Source organism: Musa acuminata, chromosome BXJ2-11, assembly GCF_036884655.1.
Source record: "Musa acuminata AAA Group cultivar baxijiao chromosome BXJ2-11, Cavendish_Baxijiao_AAA, whole genome shotgun sequence".
NCBI lineage: Eukaryota > Viridiplantae > Streptophyta > Magnoliopsida > Zingiberales > Musaceae > Musa > Musa acuminata.
Window position 1 is genome coordinate 32715335 of NC_088348.1, and position 17820 is coordinate 32733154.

Consider the following 17820-nt stretch of genomic DNA (forward strand, 5'->3'; position numbering starts at 1 on the left):
AAATTTCATTCAATTATTACATGATGATCTATCAAAATCTAATGATAAGTCTAACTAACTCTCCTATATTTTTATTTTATTTGAACTTTTGATCATTGTTATTGTCTTCTTATTAATTTTTTTTGCTCAATTACTCTTTCATATATTGCTCTTGCAAATATTTATGATTACTTGGTTACATCTCATAATGAAATATATTAATTACATCAAGATTTTCTTTACTATGTAAATTAAACATCTTTACATAGTGACATCTCATAATGACATATATGGCATCAAGAATTCTTTACAAAAGATAAGAGGTGAATATGAGATTTTATAATCAAACATCTTTCTTTATCAACCAAATAAGTTGATATCTAGTACTATCACCATTTGGTTATTGCTCATGATAGTTAAACATTTTAATTTAATCTCATATTGGATATGAAAAAATAAATTATTTATATAACTAAATTGATTGATTACTATTAATTTAATTTTAAGTATTTATTTAGACTCAGACTCATCAAATTAATGGATTAATTTTTTTGTTTTCGATGAAACACAGAGTTGATAATAATAGAAATAATGATGGATAAAAAGAATGATCGAAATTGCTTCCTAAATAATCAAGAAGAATAGTTCCTTTTCTTATAATTTTCATTTTCATTTTCATTTACAATTCAACATAGACATTTCCAATTCATGGAAGAAATAGACAATGAATGCCACAGCTAACTGCAAGACATCCTCCTCATCAACTTGTGTGCATCATAAATGCATTTGGAACATGCTTTGAAAGCCTACTCTTCTGACTGCAATCCTGCCTGCACAGGTCCCTATCAACTCTTATGGCATGCTCATGCATTTTGAACTTTCTTTCTACACAGAATTTGATGAACTAAAAGCCCTTCTGACTGCATAAACCCTTTTCTAGCCTTCAGTCTTTTTTTTTTTTCTTTTCATTTTTTTTTTTCAAGATAGTGCTTATTAATATTGTGACTGCAGAATACACCACTTGCAAATATATCAATCTGAATTATGTGTACTCTATAGAATATTTCTTCCTAATCTTTGTTAGTGATTCTCATAAGCTGACTCAAGTTTGCAAGGAATCGAGTATGACAATCTATTAGGGAGTCTGCTAACTATTCCCTTTTCTCTAAATACATGTAAAGCTCATCAGCTCACTGGTAGTAGCAATCTAAGTCCAAGTCCTATCCTTATTACTTATCCTTCAACAAAAAGACTCTATATTAGTCACTAAGACTGAGCCTCAAAATATCATATTAAAGGTTTAAATTTTTATCCTAAATAGTTTAATAGTTGATTGGGAAAGACCATAGAATTTGACCAGTCTAATGTCCAACTTGTGTTACGAGTCTTTGGATGTTAGACTCATGATATGATTCATTTGACAATCAAATTAAATTCTCAAAATTGATTATGTGTAAATTAAATATCACATACCGAGACGATATTTCCCTTTCAAGAATTATTATCATTAATACTTATTTATTCAGCATATTGACATTTGTTATTTTTAGATATACTCCTACTTTCTATTGGATATTAGTGCTTATTAGATATATATATATATATATATGGTCTTTAGATTCAAGTTGGTTGAAGAGAGAGAATATGTCAACAAGGTCAACTTTGTGAAATCAACGAAACCTATCTCAAGTACTAACTGCACTCAGAAATGGAAGAGAGGATCGATAAAGACAATCCAAAGTAAGCTCAGCAGCACTCAAACACGTCCGCCGAGGCCAAGATGGGCACGCCCGGGCGAGGGGACTGCCACAGCCCAGGAACAGGCGGCGGGATCTCCGACACGTCCTCCATGGCCGCCCCGCGGACGTCGTCCACCAGGCGGAGCACCGAGCTCAGCGACTGCAGCCTCTCGGCGAACTCCACCGCCTGCGCCCTGAGCGCGCTGTTCTCCGACTCCAGCAGCCGCCGCTGCTGGGTCACCCCGGCGGCCAGCTCGGCCATCCGCGCCTTCTCGTCCCTCATCTGCACCACCGTGCTGGTCAGGTACTCCAACCGCTGCTGCTTCCTCATGCGCGACCGCCTCGCCGACTCCCGGTTCGACAGCTTCCGCTTCTGCCTCCTCTCCGCCGCCGGCGCCGGGTTCCGTGTCATCCTGATGATGAGTGAGCAAGCTACGAGGAACACCACATAGAAGACGAACAAGAGCAGCGGCGTTGATATAGGTGAGAGGGAGTGGGCTCGAATGGAAACTGACCTCACACCATTAGGACAACGAACGGGGATCCGGGAAAGAAAGCGAATCATGCGACGAGGACGAGGATGGCGTCTTCGGGGGTCGGGGGGGGGGTATGAAAACCCACCGAAAGGAGAGATTTGGGAACAGGGACGAGAAATCGAGGTGGCAGAGGCTTGGATATGGGAACAGGGATTTGCTTGCTTCCCCCCGGATAAGACAGCAAACCGATGTCTTTGTTGGGTGAAGAAACAAGAAGAAGTCGATCTCTGCTGTTAGACCAATATCCAAGGAAGGGTGCTCCCAACTTTAGCAATAAAGAGCTTATACCTATAAAATAATTATAATATATATATATATATATAATATTATAACAATATATATCATATTGTTATATATATTATAACAACAATTTAAAAAAATTTACTCACCCCATTTGTTCTTCTCTTAGATCCCTTTCGGTTGGATCATCAATCATCTAATCAGAAATAGACACCTATTATAACAATTCAAATCTCCTCTTCTAATAAAAATTTTAGATACAATAATTTCATATTTCTTTATCTCTAAGATATTGCTTTGCCATCTTTATTTATAATAATAATAATAATAATAATATCTATACCTTTTCTATATGTAATATCTTAATTATCATCAAATCAGTATTCGATATGATTAATATTCCTAAATTTTCATCCTAGTCTCCAATTAATTATGTTAAATACCTATATTGTAAGTTGCCAACATAATTTATGATCTTAAAACTGCTTTCGATCCAAGACAACACTGTCTCTTATTTCGCACATCATCAGGACACCAATGTGACGAGTTTGCTTCCATCTACTCTTCACACCTGTGGACAATTACAACTGTGAAGATGACTCGTTACTTTCGGGCGACAATCGAACTAAATTATGACAGTTTTACACGTGACAAAAATATAATTATTCATCTCTTTCATCTGAACTCAAAACAAATAGTGGGAGTTTTACTATTTTAGCAATCAAAAACAAATTATAACATCATCGAAAAAATTAGTTGCACAGCATCAACCGAAAAACACACACGACATTTAAGTATCCATCATCAAGCTGGACCAAACGGAGACGGAAAATTATTGAGACGATAAATACATCGAGAAAACATTAAAATAACATAAAATAAGAACGCCAATAAGAAAAAGAAAAACTTTAAAATAACACAAGCAGCAGCAGTAAGGACACCGATAGAAACATCAACATAAACAAAAACAAGAAAATCAACAACATTACAAAAATATTGAACGGTAATGTTTAAATGCAGATGGAAAAAATGATTGAGCATTCAATAAAGACATAGACAAGATCAAGAAAAAAAAAATTAGACAGATGGAAAATGATTGAGCGGATAAGAAAATCACTTGAAACATAGAGAAATCGTGAAAAGATTAAAAGAAGCGCAAAGAAGAAGAAAATGGGGAAAAAAACAACAATTACAATAATAAAACTTTTAAAAATTTCAGAAAAACTTTAAAAGAACATAAGCAGCAGAAGCAAGAACATCCATGAAAACAGACAACAAAAAGAAAATCAGTGACATTGCGAGACGATTGAGCAGTAATGTTTAAACGAAAATGGAAAAAAAAAATGATTAAGTAGGTAAGAACATCGATAATAACATAGAAGACAAGAACAAGAAAATCATCAGTAAGAAAAGAATTTAAACGGAGATGTAAAATGATTGAGCAGATAAGAACATTGACCGAAAAAAAAAAAACTAAAACAAGAAAATGCAACACTATGAAAAGACTCAAAAAAGTGCAAAGAAAAAAATAGAGAAACAAGGATATGGATGGGAATGTGGATCTCATTTTCTTCATAATGCTTTCAGCAGTAAGTTAGCTCAAGTACACTACTAAATAGTCTAACATTGCCCAATAAATCAACTACCATCATCAAAATGCTAATAGAAGCATAATTTAAGTACATTCCTTATTTTCCACATATTTCTCAAATTAACAACCAAATAAGCAGATGAAATTCATATATTTAATTATGTAGCCACACATGAAAAGTATTAAACATTTGCTCAGACGATACTGCTGTAATACAAAACAAGCATAATTTTGGACACTACATTATCACCATTAAAGGTCAGAATAAGTAACAGAACAACCACAACAAACATTAATAAAAAGAGTTAACTTACCATTCCTATGAAATCAGCCTAACGCCTACGGCTGTGTCGCCTGCTCTTCCTCCGGCTGATTTTCTCATCAGAGTCACTGTCCGAAGCAGATTCGGTCTCAGACGAATCAGAAGACGAACTGTACCTTCTCTGTCTCCTTTTCTTATGCTTCTTTCTCCGCCTCCTCCTTTCCTCTGAATCAGATGAACTGGAGCTATAGCTAGACTCACCGGATGAGTCTTCAGAACCAGTCACTGAAGACTCACTATCTGTTTCAAACACGGAGGCCTCACTGCTGTCCTCATCCGAATCAGTACCAGATCGGTGTTTTCTTTTGCTCTTTGTGCCATTCTTTCCCCCAATCTCTTTCTTATCACGCCCTTCATCCCTTTCTTCCTTCCCAATGTCAGGGTTGTCCAATTCATACGACACCGAGAGGGTCATCTTCAGCTTCGGGTTCTTGAGCTGCTGAGTTCTTGACGGCCGGGAAATATAGACTCGTTCGTTCTTGCATTCGTAAGTCCAATGACCAGCTTGATAACACTTCTGGCACTGCGAGGTGACACCAGCAGAGGAAACGGAAGATTTGATATCCTTCCTTTCACCCAATTTGACAGCTTTCTCTGTGCTCATCAGATACATTTGGCGCTTTGCTTCCTTCCTTTCCTGCCATCGGCTAGGTCCTTCTTCCTTCTGCCCATAGGCATTCACATTTCGGGCTGCTGCAGCAGCAGCCCGCTCGGCTTGAGCCCGACTAAGACCCTTGGCAGCTGACAGCGCCGCTGCCTTGATCCGTTCAGCTGCAGCCTGCGCTTTCTCTTCCTTCTTGCTCGACATATATATGACTGTATAATTAGAACGATCTGTAACTCCTAATATCCTGGAAAAAAGAAAGACGTAAATGGATTAAGAGGTCCACTCCATGGTAACCTAAATTTATGGCTGGAAAAAAAAAAACAAAACCTAGTCCTAATTTTCTTGGGAGGAAACACATCCGAGCTATGAAACCTTGATTTCGAATGGGAAGCCAACCGAACATAGTAGAAAGTAGAAACCAAGGCATCAGTATCTTTTAATCCTACAAGTCATAGAAATGCACATCAACACACATCTAGACTAGCGGAACAAGGCTCCGAAAGCAAATAAAACAAAGAGAAGGCACAACTGCGAGCCCCAGAAAACAACAATAGCAAGCGAATAAGTCCCGTTGAGAAAAGTTGTACTTTCGAAAGCCGGATTCTTAGGAGAGAGGAACCCCTCGACTCCTCATCCAGTCTAGTCGACCAGATCTTTCATATCGTTCGTCAAGAACCAAAACGTGAACGACCGACTTCAGAAAGCAAACGTGCGAAGGTGTGAACGAGATGCACCCATCTCTTCGTACAGATCTTCCAAATCGATCATCAATAAGCAAAAAAAAAAAACGAAATCGATCAATTTCGGAAAGCAAACGCGCAAAGAGACGAACAGAGAGGTAATCATCTTCTTGTCCAGATCTTTCAGATCGATCATCAACAAGCATAAAAGGTAATCATCTTCTTGTCCAGATCTTTCAGATCGATCATCAACAAGCATAAAAGAAGGATCGATTTCAGAAAACAAACACGCGCAGAGACGAACGGAGAGGTAATCTCGGATCTTTCAGATCGATCGCCAAGAAGAAAGCAAACACCGAAAGAAACGGATGGAGAGGTAAGACAGGAATGCGAGAGGATCGAATCGAGGTACCTGTGAGACGAGAAGGGCAGGACCAAACCCTAGACGATGCAGAGGGTCGGAAGGAAGCGCGTGTCGGAAAACCGTGTAATACTACTAATAGTATGAATAATTACCATTAGATAATTATTTTTAATGATAATAAATATAACGATAAAAGAGAAAACCATTTCAATATTTGTAATTTGAGGTCTTAAGACTAAAACTTTCAGCATGTAAATTCGAAAAGGTTATTCATGCCACTGTAGAATAAACCAAATTTACGCTTTTAAATATATTAAATTCTTTTTTGGCGTTGTCCGATGTACGTCGTCACAGTATTGTTAGTGCCGCCATATGCAGTTCGATCGATACGCCGGCCGTCATCCGATGGCATTGTCATAATCGTTCTCGAACTAACATGTTGGCATAAGTACAAAACCATCAAAATAAATTTCACACTGGTCTGTCAATGAAGAAAAGACTTGATAAGAACCAGGACAATACACAGGTTAAGATGGAGAAAAAGAAGCCTTAGTTAAGAAAGGTTTATTCTACTCTTTAAATACAAGGAAAAGAAAGAAACTAGTGTCACCCGTACATAATTGAATATTACCTCTGAACTGAGAGACACTCCACACCAGTTCAAAAAGCTAGTGCAGAGAACCGAGTCTCCTTACAGTAGTTATATTTTTAAGTTGTACCCACAATTTTCTTTTTTTTTCTGATAAACAAGTGATGGTCTCTTTCATCGTTCACAAGATGTATTGAAGTTCTGACTGTTCTACAAGTGAACAAGAATAAATACATGCTGATGCTAATGGCCCATCGCTCCGCCAGCAAGAAAATAATTCATGCTGCTCCAAAGAAGACCTATGCTTCAAATATACAGTTTACAGACTTGTTTCACCCCTTCCAGATCCAGCCATGGTTCGACCATTCTTCTTGTCCATCTTCCTCCTTGAAACGAGATTTAAAAATGTCTACTGCAACCTTTGTTGACTTCTTGTGCAATGAGAGTTCATTGCTTGATAATTAAGCCAAAACTATGACTTCATCATATTCAACATGGCTCCAAACCATGAACGGTTAGCCATTCACAACACCCGCTGATGAAGAATTATTGACAGGTGCTGACGGACAATCCTCTCCACTTGACTGTCTCGTATCTACAGCTTCAGACAGATACCACCTTAGGGACACAGAATCTTTTCCTAATAATTAATTCATCCATTTCATTTTGTACACAATCCATAGAAGGTAAGGGGTGACCTCATATTACCTGTATTGCTGTCACTGCAGGTTGAACTTGCAGCAAAGATGGCAGCCTTAGCATCATTTACACGTAGATCCATCTTTGGTTTCTTCACTAGCTCAGGCTTCTCATCTTTGCAGTCAGGCGAAGTGGTGGACTTGCGCTTGATTCTGGAAAAAGCCACACCGTCCTCATCCTCTGCAGAAGCTTCAGATTTTTTAGATGGTGGATTATAGTCATCGTCGTCATCATCGTCATAGTCAACAAGTCCAACAGATCCAGACCTACAACATACATTAGTGATCCATATACATTAGCTATAAATGAAGATTGTCGAACAACCAAATGCAGAACACAGTTTCATTAGAAAACAAACTGATAACTAAAGTATCAGCAGCTTTCTCATTCTCCATTGTGAAATGAATTATATGAGTCTTTTAGAACAATTTATCTGACATAATCACAAAATTTATGTATAAAGACTCCTGCTACAGCATCTTACCTGTATTAATTGACTGAAAAGTGACAATATGGGTGTATTCAGCAATAGAATGATTTAAAGGTAATAACACTGTGCTAAAGGATACCTTGAAGATGGGTGGTCCTTGGTTCCATTAGGCAGCTTTGATCGTACATTTTGGTTTCGAACATGCGATGAATGAGCAACGGAGTCTTCTTCATCACTGGATTACACACCAATTAAACTCTTACGTTACACACGCAACATTACTATTATTAGCATAACATACCTGTCCTCATTAAAATAGTCTTCTTCCTCCTTTTCAAGAGCACGGTCCTCGGTTTTTCTTCGAGGGTCTACAGTGATAGTAGCATTTTTATTCTCAGGATTCTCCAGCAGCTGACACAAGATAAAGGGACCAGAATAAACCAATGCAGAAGTAGAAGTAATATCTAAACAATCAAAAGTAGTAGCATGATTTTCCTTCCATTATTAATTTAATTGACATCAACCTAAAAAATGCATCAAAAAATCAGTCTGAGAAACAGAATCACACCTGCTCATATTTGACCTTTAGGGCCTGGACAGTCCCCAAGTGCTGAAACTCCAGCAGTTGATCCCAAAAGGAATCAACTACATACAAGACAAGAACTTTTACATTCTCCTGCATATATTTCGGATAGCCATGAAAACGAAATTATAAAATAAAATATATAAACATCCTCAAAAACACTATCAGAGAAGAAACCAGAAGGAAGACTACCTTCCGGATATACTCCAAAAGTTCAAGAACTCCTGAATGCAGCATATTGTAGCGATCACCATTCTCAATGAATGCCTCGATGATTGGTTTTAATAGATTGTTTTTAACAATGTGACGAAGAAGATGTTCATCCTGTAAGACGTCCAGATTCACTAGTCATTCAACATTTATCTGATGTCACTAGTAATGGACTAATGCATACAGTTGGTTTAAGTAACAGTACTGTGATTTAGAGCATGCAATGGACACAATTAGTACAGAAAAAGAAAGCCAATAAAAACAATTTAGTTATCCACCATAAGACCGAAGGACTAGACCCAACCTATTCTACAGTCAGAGGCGCAAGCATAATCTAATCCTAAATGTCTACCAGGGGGATTGTTTTTGACCAGGGCGTATGTATTGAAGATAGCTCATCCTTTCCATGCACCTTACAATATGATCAAGAGATGTTGGAAATTCATGGAATGACATTTCACCTAGAATGGTATGAAACAAGTGAGACATACCAGTTACATTAACCAGTCCATGGACCACTCTCGTTTCAAGCGATTGAACCAAGACCCATTAAAAAAGTTATAAAGGAAACCTTATAGTTTACCCCTCCAATTACATGGGGAGCACAAAGTCACTACTAACGCCCAATGCTGCTTACCTCCCCACCACCCACCACATGTTACTAACTACGTAAGCTTCCTCCTCTTCCTCCACTGCTTCTTCTTAGTTCTTCCTCCTCCCTCCTCTTTCTCCATTGTCTCCTTTTCTTCCTTCCTCTTCCTTCCTCCTTCCTCTTACTCCTCTTCCGCCACTATCATATGTTCCTTCCTCTTCTTCATCTTTGAGTCACCAGTAGATATCAATGTACCATGAGTCAGTATATAACAATACCAACCGATACATACCGGACGCAGCAAGGACCAATATGGGTCCATACCTGAAATGGCATTCCTTGGGTGGGATTTCAAACAAACTTTTTGTCATGTCTATCCCAGCATGATGTAGCAGCCTAAAAAACAACCCATATATCGAAAAAGTTGTTTGAAATTTAAAATAATTAGTTGTGTATGGGCAAAAGAATAAAATGACAAAATTGGAGTCCAAGAATAAGTCTGGGTCCTAAGGTCTAAATTATCTGCCTCCAATCTTCAGCAATTAATGGTATTCATCAAGCTTATAGGTTTAGCTTGGATTTTGTTGGCTTTAAGTTTTTAGCTTGACCGGAGATTAGACCAAGAACAATCAATTTTACTGTTATCAGTCCTGAAGCTCAACGATTCTCAACATGATTAGAAATGGATATTGTTTCTCATCCCAAAGATTACTGACTTACCTGTAACACATAGTGAGAGGCAGCAAAATAGCCCCATTAGTGGATTTTGGTTGGGTTGCATTTAGCATAGGTCCTCAGTAGAAAAACTATTGGAGTCCCATCCTACTCCAGGAATCTGCCTCCTACACAGTTCACACTGAGTGGTCGAATTGGTTGACATATAAGTTGCCTCATGGTTTAGTAGGCATATGCTCACAACTTGATAATCCAGAATTACTAGGAGTGTACACTTTTATCCAAGTAGCACTTCAATCTGAGACATAACCCACAGCTATGAAACTTCATGCTGTTTATCCAACATCGCCTTCTAATATGTTATTATTTATTCTAGGCCTAGATCCAGTTTAAATAGAAAGCCAAGATACTTCAATGTTCTCAAATAACATTTTTTCCAAGATCCATAAACAAATACCAGCATATTAATGACCATGGGACAAACAGCATGTTGAATTTTGGTCTTCAGAAGGAACAATGACACTCCAACATTGTTTTAGAACAGACAAGGTAATCAGCGTAGAGTTCTCAAAGTCATTACTTCTTCAAGAAACCATGTTAACAACCAATTTTCAGAACTATGTTAACCAACTAGACTAAAGTTACTGGTTAGTGCATCTTAAGGCCCAAAAGATACTTGGCAAGTATCACATTGCAAAATTTTAGTGACTAAAAGCACCTTAAGCAGCCAGTAGGCTCCCCAGAAGTCGAGTCCTAATAGTCCAAATCGAGCAACCCCAATCATTATTGGGCTCATGAACACATAGGAGGCACACTAACAGATTATAATCCATACCAAACTAGAAGATGATGAAACTGAAGTAGATCCAAGAAACATCCCAAGTCAAAATCTGTAATAAGACCTGATTGAATCTCAGCTAGCTCTCCTGCCTAAGGGATGCCATAGTCCTACTTGATTTAAGAATATGATATTTTCAATCTTATTGTTAGAGACAATTTTGGAGAACCTCTAGGGTCTTATTTACAATCAATTTAATGTATAAAATTCCAATACGGTATATTAAAAACTAGAGTGTTTATTTATCTTGTTAGACTAATATTACAAGTCTACAACAGTAACCAGAAGAAGCTGTGGGAGGCAACTTGATAAACATGTCTTGATTTCCTTGTTAGTATATCTACATCTTGCAATGTTTGTTATGCTTAACAAACAAGCAACTAGTCAATATTATCTGCACTTGTGATAGAGCACAAATATGAGGATATGCAGATAATATATTTGTTCAATATCTGAATGATGGAAAACAGTTACTAATGCAAAACTGGAAGACACACCTTGTAGGAGACAATAGTACGCATGAAACGAATAGCAGCCACCACTAGAAACTTTTCTCTTCTGCATGTTAGACACAAGACCTTCTCTATGGCATTATTCACAAGAAAACTACACCTGTATATACAAGAAAAGTAAGCACCTCTAATCTGAGAAGATTATCAAGCAATATAGTTAGCAACATAGAGATTTGATCATATTCTCACCTTGTTCTATAGGGGTGATGAATCACACAGAAACACAGCAGCTCACAGATGTTTGATAAAATTTCTGGTTTCGTTAAAGTAATGGTTGCAGATGATTTAGCAATTGACCGGGAAGTGTTCTGTGGGGGACACGCTGATGCTATGACATCTACTAACTGAGGCAGATGAGTTTCATAGAAGATCTCTACAATTGTGTCTCGCTGCAGCGAACAGAATAATAATCAAATATTATGAAAGCATTAGCATACGAACTCAGTGATCAAAGAAGTTCCTTGCAAGATAATATAAAAAGAAGATTTTCAAACAGTTTATAGAAGGGAAAGATAGTCAGAAGCAAGCAAACAGTAAAAAGCATCAAACAAGATAAATGATTAAAGAAAGCTTATTGCAAGTTAATATAAAGGGAAAATTTTCAGAGTCTATACCAGGAAAGATTGCTTAAAGCAAGCAAACATTAAAAAAATCCTTGTCAAGATTGGATACGACTCATGAATCAGTTTAATTCTCTCATTTCCCTTAAAGATATTTATTAATTATGAGAAGATAGTACCAAGAAAACATGATTTGGAAATTGTTGCAAGAACATAACGCTTTGTACACTGATGAAGCGACCATTGCCGGTATATATTTAATGTTTCTGATAAGCTCATGTTTAAAAACAGGGAATAAATGAACATTCAAAGAAACTCAAAAATCAACTGACATGATATGTGTGAAAAATGATGTTTTAGATGTTCACACAAGCAACAGGTAGGACAACAAAGAAATAAGACAATATAAAATCATAATTTTTTTTACTTGAGTACCTGTGAACCAGATGTAGTGTAGGAGTCAACCAATATTCGAATAACTTCAAGGAACTGACAATGCATATCCTCCCCAATATCAGTAACTATACCCTTGACCTGGAAATTTTTTCATCAGTAAAATCTATTTTTTACAACAAAAAATAACATAGATTTATCCATCCAGGTCAAGACACAAATAAGTAAAACAATAATTAGCTAACCTTGCAATATAAAGATGAACACAACAAACATAATTGTAAAAGGAATATATATAAGGATTACTATACCGCCCGAAATGGTACGGTTTTGGTGGTACATACCGGTCCAGGCGTGGACCGATACTCAGACCACCCCGTTTTCCGGCGATCTGCATTAAAATAATAAAAAAATCAAAAAGTGGTGGGCCCAATCCATTTCAGCGTTAAAAAAAACATATTAGGGCTCTTCTCGCACACAAAGCTGTGGCACTGCCTCTTCACCGCTGCGATGTTTCAGCGGCGCTGCCTCTTCACCGCTGCGATGTTGCAGCGGCGCTGCCTCTTCACTGCTGCAGCAACGCTACATCTTCACTGATTCGCCACTGCAATGCTGTAGCAGCACTGCCTCTTCGCCGCTGCGATGCTACAACAACACTGCCTCTTCAACATTGCGATGCAGTAGCAGCACTGTCTCTTTGCCACTGTGAAGCTACTGCTTCCCTTCGACACTACCGCTGCTTCCCAAGTATCGCTGCACTTCTTCTCCTCTTCCTTTTCTTTATTCTTCTTCCTTTCTCCTTCTTCCTCTTCTGTTCCTCCACCAGACCTTCCTCTTCAACCTCTTTTTCTTTCTCATCGAAACATTGGTACGCATCGGCATACCATGTGTCGATACACTGGTACGGAGCAAGACGTGTCCTGCCGTCGACCGGCCGACACACTGGCTCGGACCGGTAAGTCAAACTTATATATATATATATATATATATATATATATATATATATATATATATATATATATATATATATATATATATATATATATATATATATATATACCTTGAAACAAAACATAAAGTTCAATCCATCCACACATGATATTATAATGTTAACATGAAAGATATAAAATTCACCACTAATTTGCATGAAAACATCAAAGGTAGGATATGGATACTCATCAAAGTTCGTTTAAAAATTAAGTACAATGAACAGTGTTGTACCACTAATTTGGTGCAAGAAACATATGCTGCAGAAATCTATTTTAGATTATATTAGCTAGTAAGCATCAATGAACAGTATTGTACCCCTGCTGATTCATGTAATATCATGGAGCCTCTGAGTCCCTTTTGACATGTAAGAGAGATTAGGGTCCACGATATCCTTTTAGGTCTACTACAGTTCTACTTATCTAGATGTATACAAGGGAAAATCAGCTTTAAGCCACAATTGTTGTTTTAAAAGCTACAGTTCTACTCTTAGATGTCATAATGTGGCACCATATATGTAAGTTGTACAACAATCAAGTTTATCTGTTTTACTCGATGTCGGTGGCAATATAAAAGCTAAAGTTGTCAGTGACAGTAGACATGTGATGCCCAATAGTCCCAAACTAAGAGTTTATATGTTTCTGCCATGGGTAAACATGCACTACCAATAAATATTGGACTTAGAAGACTATTGATTCCAGGTGTAACAAGTCAAGACTGCTCAAAACAAAATAACAAGCTCACCTTGTCCCAACTTAGCTTTATCAGAAATATAAGATCCCCAATATATTGACCCAGATTTTAGCGCATGCATTAGATAATGTGTTATGCTTAACTTTTCCAGCTAAATTCAACCATGATTGATAACTTTAGCCTATAACTAATCTCTTTGTTAATCTTGTGCCTCTAGAACTTATTCTTTCCTTATCTCCATCTGTTCAAGAAAAGAAATGGTAACTCTTTGCTTAAATGATCAATTTACAAATGAACATAGCATAAGTTGCATTAATTAATAATTTTCTGTATATTATGTCAACAACTTTGCTCTTATAGTCTCAAAATTTGAACACACAGTGGAACTGGACCTTAACCAAGATAACAACACCAGAGGCAATCCAGATAGAACCACAAAGTGACCAGGTGTCAGATTTGAAAGGTTCGAACATAGTAGCATCCCCAATTCATCAAGATCTCTTTACTATCACATAATATGATCGGTCAATCATTACAGCCAATAAGATCTAACAATTTTTTTATCCAAAAAACAACATAATCACATTATAGGATGTTACAAAACCTACATGAAGATCAACCAAATCTAAGGCAATCCTTATTAAAAGATTGAAAGGTAGATCATAGAAAAAATGCACGTAATGTCTAGGTTTATTAAATGTAATCTCTTGCTACGGCCAATAAAAGCTATAAAATTCTAAAAACATGTTGTAACCATGAAGGTGCAATAGTGCCGATTACATGCATCTAGTCAAAGAATGTAATATAGGTCAAAAGTACATGTAAATGCAAATATCTTGCTGAGGATATGGTGGCACATCCATATCTAGTATGCATTCCACATGAATCATGCAGCGCCAAGTACATGATATAATGTACTTGAGTTGTCCAAACTTTGGCACAGTTTGGACACTATTCATGCCATTTTCCGGTTCCATGGACAAAAAATGTAATTGATGGTACTATATTAGTTCTGACAATTACAAAACTGATTGGCTAGGAAACCCAAGGTCTAATATGAAACTTTTTATTTGTTACACATGTAATTGTAAAATACATCGAGCACAAACAGAACTAACAAACAGGCTTATGATGTTTGTGGAATGAAGCATATACCTCTTCCCCTATATGGATATCACAGAAAAACATCGGAGAAGCCATTATACATACCAAATACATTAATGAAAAAAAATGTCTAAGCCTTTCAAGAAAATTAACTAATGAAATTCAAAGTACTTAAGTAATTTATCTTGCATAAAAAAAACAAATTTAGTTACTATTTGTGGGACAAGGCCAATCAAGGTTTTATTGAGCCAAAATCATAAGAATTCAAATTATCATCAATCAAATAAACAAAATCTTCCATCACAAATAGGCGCTTAGGTCTAAATAACGATAGAAAGTCAGGTCTCATTTAGGAAGGCCTTTCCGGTTACTTGTACCACTCTGGTTGCTGAACCCACTGGTGCTGTGCACAAGTACGTTAAAAAACCGATAAGAAAAGAAACACAAGAAAACAGCAAACTTTCTCTTCCTAATCTTCTCCCTATTCAATTGATCAAATCGACACATTTATTAAACTAGAAGCCCAGTTCACATAATGAACTGAACTGATGCTTTTAAAAGAAACTGATCAAAATTCAACAATTTTCAACCAGCATTGGTTAAGTTTTGATGTTTCACCAAGTTCAGCCAATACCAGGCAGTTCCAACGAAATCAGGGCAGTCCATGTTTAAGTCTGGACTAGGACCAACACCAACATTTTAGTCTCACAAGTCACAACAAATTGTGTCTCACGTTAAGATATTAAGATATTACTGACATCCTTGACATTTTTCAAGAACGAAAAGAGCTCACTAGAGATAAATAAATATAAAAAAAATGTGCATTTTAAGACAGACCATATAGCTATCAACTTGCTTACCAAAAGTCCAAGAAGAGAATTTCCCTCTTGTTGGATGACATATGATCTAACAAGGTTAGGATCTTGGTTAAGAAAAAGGATAAGAATCTCTGTCCTGCATTACAAATAGATAGCTGCACAATTTAGCATATGCCAATAAAAATTAAAACAACAGACATAGATCCCTACAATTTGGCTCAGCTACAAATAACTTAAAAGAATATTAACAGACATAAGGCTACTTATTACCCAGCAGAAACAAGCTTTTTGTCCTGACTCTGCAACACATCTGTAATGATGTCAAATAAGCCTTCAGCAGCAAGATCCCTGTTGGTAAAAATATCATTGGACTACAGAAGACTATCAAAAAGGCATTTACAAGGATAAATGTAGACTTTTGTTTCTTAAATAAATTTGATTCTAAACCTATATAATTAACTATTATCTCAGTTAAAATCATTTTAATGATTATGTATCAGAAGGTAACCAATAGTTTCATATGTATGAGGATCCTTTTATGTTTGGCTTCCTCAAAACTGCAATGATTACAAGAATTCAAAATCCTAAATTTACAACAATTTTAAATTGCTCCAAGAAAGATACCAAGTCTCTCTTGTGGTACACAAAACCAAATATCTATAGTTGCAGCCAAAGAGGGGATCTCGAAACATGCAACAATTCACATGCAACGTATGGTTGCTGAAAACTCAAATGTTGCTAAATAATTTTAACTTCCAAATATAATTCAATTCAATCAACACGAATTATCATGCATAGATACAAATTGTTTCTTGAACACAGTTGCTTATACACTACCACTACTGTAACTGCATTTGCAAGAAACCTCAAGCTTTGTGGTTTTCTTATGTCAACCAACTTACAAGAGATGGCTATTTTCTATTAGAATAATAAAGCACACTTAATGATAATGAGACTTCAATTTCTTAATCAAACTTCAGGACTTGGAACAATTAGATATTTTATTCCAAAACATGTATGGCATCCCATCCATTTCATTGTTTAGCACAACATTACATACTCAGATATCCATTAAACGTTTTTGTTACACCTCCCCATTATAAAATTAACAAATATTTCAGCCAAATGTTATTTGAAAGAACCATAACAAAGCTATATGGCAATCAGTAGACTGGTTGCTTCAAAGCTATACTGCAACATAAAAAAAAAAAAAACATCTCTATAGCTACAAACATGAACATACCGAAATAACCGCAATTGCTGAACCTGTTGCAAGCTTTTACTCAGAGAACAAAATTCATGCAAGAATAAAACCTGGTACATGGAGGAAAAAAATAATGTCACATTGGTCTCTCAAGTCAAGGCACAAAGACTGTGAACTACAGACATCCAAATTCCACAATGCATCTTACAGAAACACTTCAGGAAACATACCGATGAGAAAAAAATTAAAATTTGATGAAAAGAGTTATTTCTATTTATAGATGGAAACTTATGAGTCTATAATAGACACATACTCAAAGTTGATATTCACCAAGAATAAGAATCACCAACTCAACCACCAATCGTGGATACTTCAAATTGTTTGCCATACAAGATAAAACGAGGAACAATTCCCTAAAATGGTAATTGACATATTTTAAGAAGATCTATAGATTAAGTTAGGATAAGTAAATTGGTACCTATGGTGTAATAAGAGACACGAGGAGACCTAAGAACACTGTGAAACAATAAAAAGATATTTGAATGATCTTGATTTAACTAAAGATATTGTCTTATAAAGTGCACAACCACAGAAAAAAAAAAATCCCTGTAGCCAACGTTGTTGCTGCATCAATGTCATTTTGTTTCCTTTTATCTTAAAGATTATATATATATATATATATATATATATATATCATCACATCCATATCCAAATCCAAATCTATGCCCGTGAAGTAAGAAAAGAATCATACAAATTATCATTCAAGAGGATAGTACCCTTCATGATCAACACAATCAAATTCAATTGACACCAAAAGGAGCTATTGCTGAAACAACATGTTTCCAGAAAAGCTAGAACACTTTGGCGTAAAAGTT

At 36.4% G+C, this 17820-nt stretch overlaps 3 protein-coding genes across 8 annotated transcripts in view; all 3 read right to left on the reverse strand.

The window, feature by feature from the left end:
• Positions 1 to 1624: 1624 nt before the first annotated feature.
• On the reverse strand, positions 1625 to 2549 carry LOC135626968 (bZIP transcription factor 53-like). The gene is made up of 2 exons (XM_065132837.1): positions 2234 to 2549; positions 1625 to 2131 (listed from the first exon to the last, which is right to left on the reverse strand). The coding sequence occupies exons 1-2, from the start codon at positions 2281 to 2283 to the stop codon at positions 1726 to 1728; spliced, it is 456 nt and encodes a 151-aa protein (XP_064988909.1). The 5' UTR covers positions 2284 to 2549; the 3' UTR covers positions 1625 to 1725.
• A 372-nt stretch (positions 2550 to 2921) lies between these two features.
• Positions 2922 to 6204, reverse strand: LOC135626967 (uncharacterized). 4 transcript variants are annotated; one of them, XM_065132833.1, is made up of 3 exons: positions 6107 to 6204; positions 4400 to 5258; positions 2922 to 3065 (listed from the first exon to the last, which is right to left on the reverse strand). In XM_065132833.1, exon 2 carries the CDS (start codon positions 5213 to 5215, stop codon positions 4418 to 4420), a length of 798 nt encoding a protein of 265 aa, XP_064988905.1. In that variant the 5' UTR covers positions 5216 to 5258; positions 6107 to 6204; the 3' UTR covers positions 2922 to 3065; positions 4400 to 4417. The 4 variants fall into 4 exon arrangements, with proteins under 4 accessions (XP_064988905.1, XP_064988906.1, XP_064988904.1 ...); XM_065132834.1 differs by lacking the exon at positions 2922 to 3065 and adding an exon at positions 5387 to 5456 and having other exon boundaries at positions 4206 to 5258; positions 6107 to 6155; XM_065132832.1 differs by lacking the exon at positions 2922 to 3065 and having other exon boundaries at positions 4206 to 5258.
• A 387-nt stretch (positions 6205 to 6591) lies between these two features.
• LOC135626966 (uncharacterized) overlaps positions 6592 to 17820 on the reverse strand; it is a 28401-nt gene continuing 17172 nt past the window's right edge. The window contains exons 15-26 of one of the 3 annotated variants that reach the window (XM_065132829.1): positions 16985 to 17055; positions 16012 to 16089; positions 15784 to 15877; positions 12182 to 12280; positions 11376 to 11575; positions 11172 to 11286; positions 8552 to 8683; positions 8345 to 8452; positions 8078 to 8187; positions 7916 to 8011; positions 7356 to 7612; positions 6592 to 7248 (exon numbers count right to left, since the gene is read on the reverse strand). In XM_065132829.1, the coding sequence (XP_064988901.1) occupies positions 7163 to 7248; positions 7356 to 7612; positions 7916 to 8011; positions 8078 to 8187; positions 8345 to 8452; positions 8552 to 8683; positions 11172 to 11286; positions 11376 to 11575; positions 12182 to 12280; positions 15784 to 15877; positions 16012 to 16089; positions 16985 to 17055 (1446 nt within the window). In that variant the 3' untranslated portion in view covers positions 6592 to 7162. Of the gene's footprint in view, positions 7266 to 7355; positions 7613 to 7915; positions 8012 to 8077; positions 8188 to 8344; positions 8453 to 8551; positions 8684 to 11171; positions 11287 to 11375; positions 11576 to 12181; positions 12281 to 15783; positions 15878 to 16011; positions 16090 to 16984; positions 17056 to 17820 lie in introns of all 3 variants that reach the window. The other 2 variants (XM_065132831.1, XM_065132830.1) reach the window with 2 other exon arrangements.

Coding starts and splice junctions, on each gene's coding strand:
- LOC135626968 (XM_065132837.1), bottom strand. CDS start 2,283: ATGATTCGCTTTCTTTCCCGGATCCCCGTTCGTTGTCCTAATGGTGTG. Junction 2,132..2,233: donor CGTTGTCCTAATGGTGTGAG/GTCAGTTTCCAT, acceptor ACTCATCATCAG/GATGACACGGAACCCGGCGC.
- LOC135626967 (XM_065132833.1), bottom strand. CDS start 5,215: ATGTCGAGCAAGAAGGAAGAGAAAGCGCAGGCTGCAGCTGAACGGATC.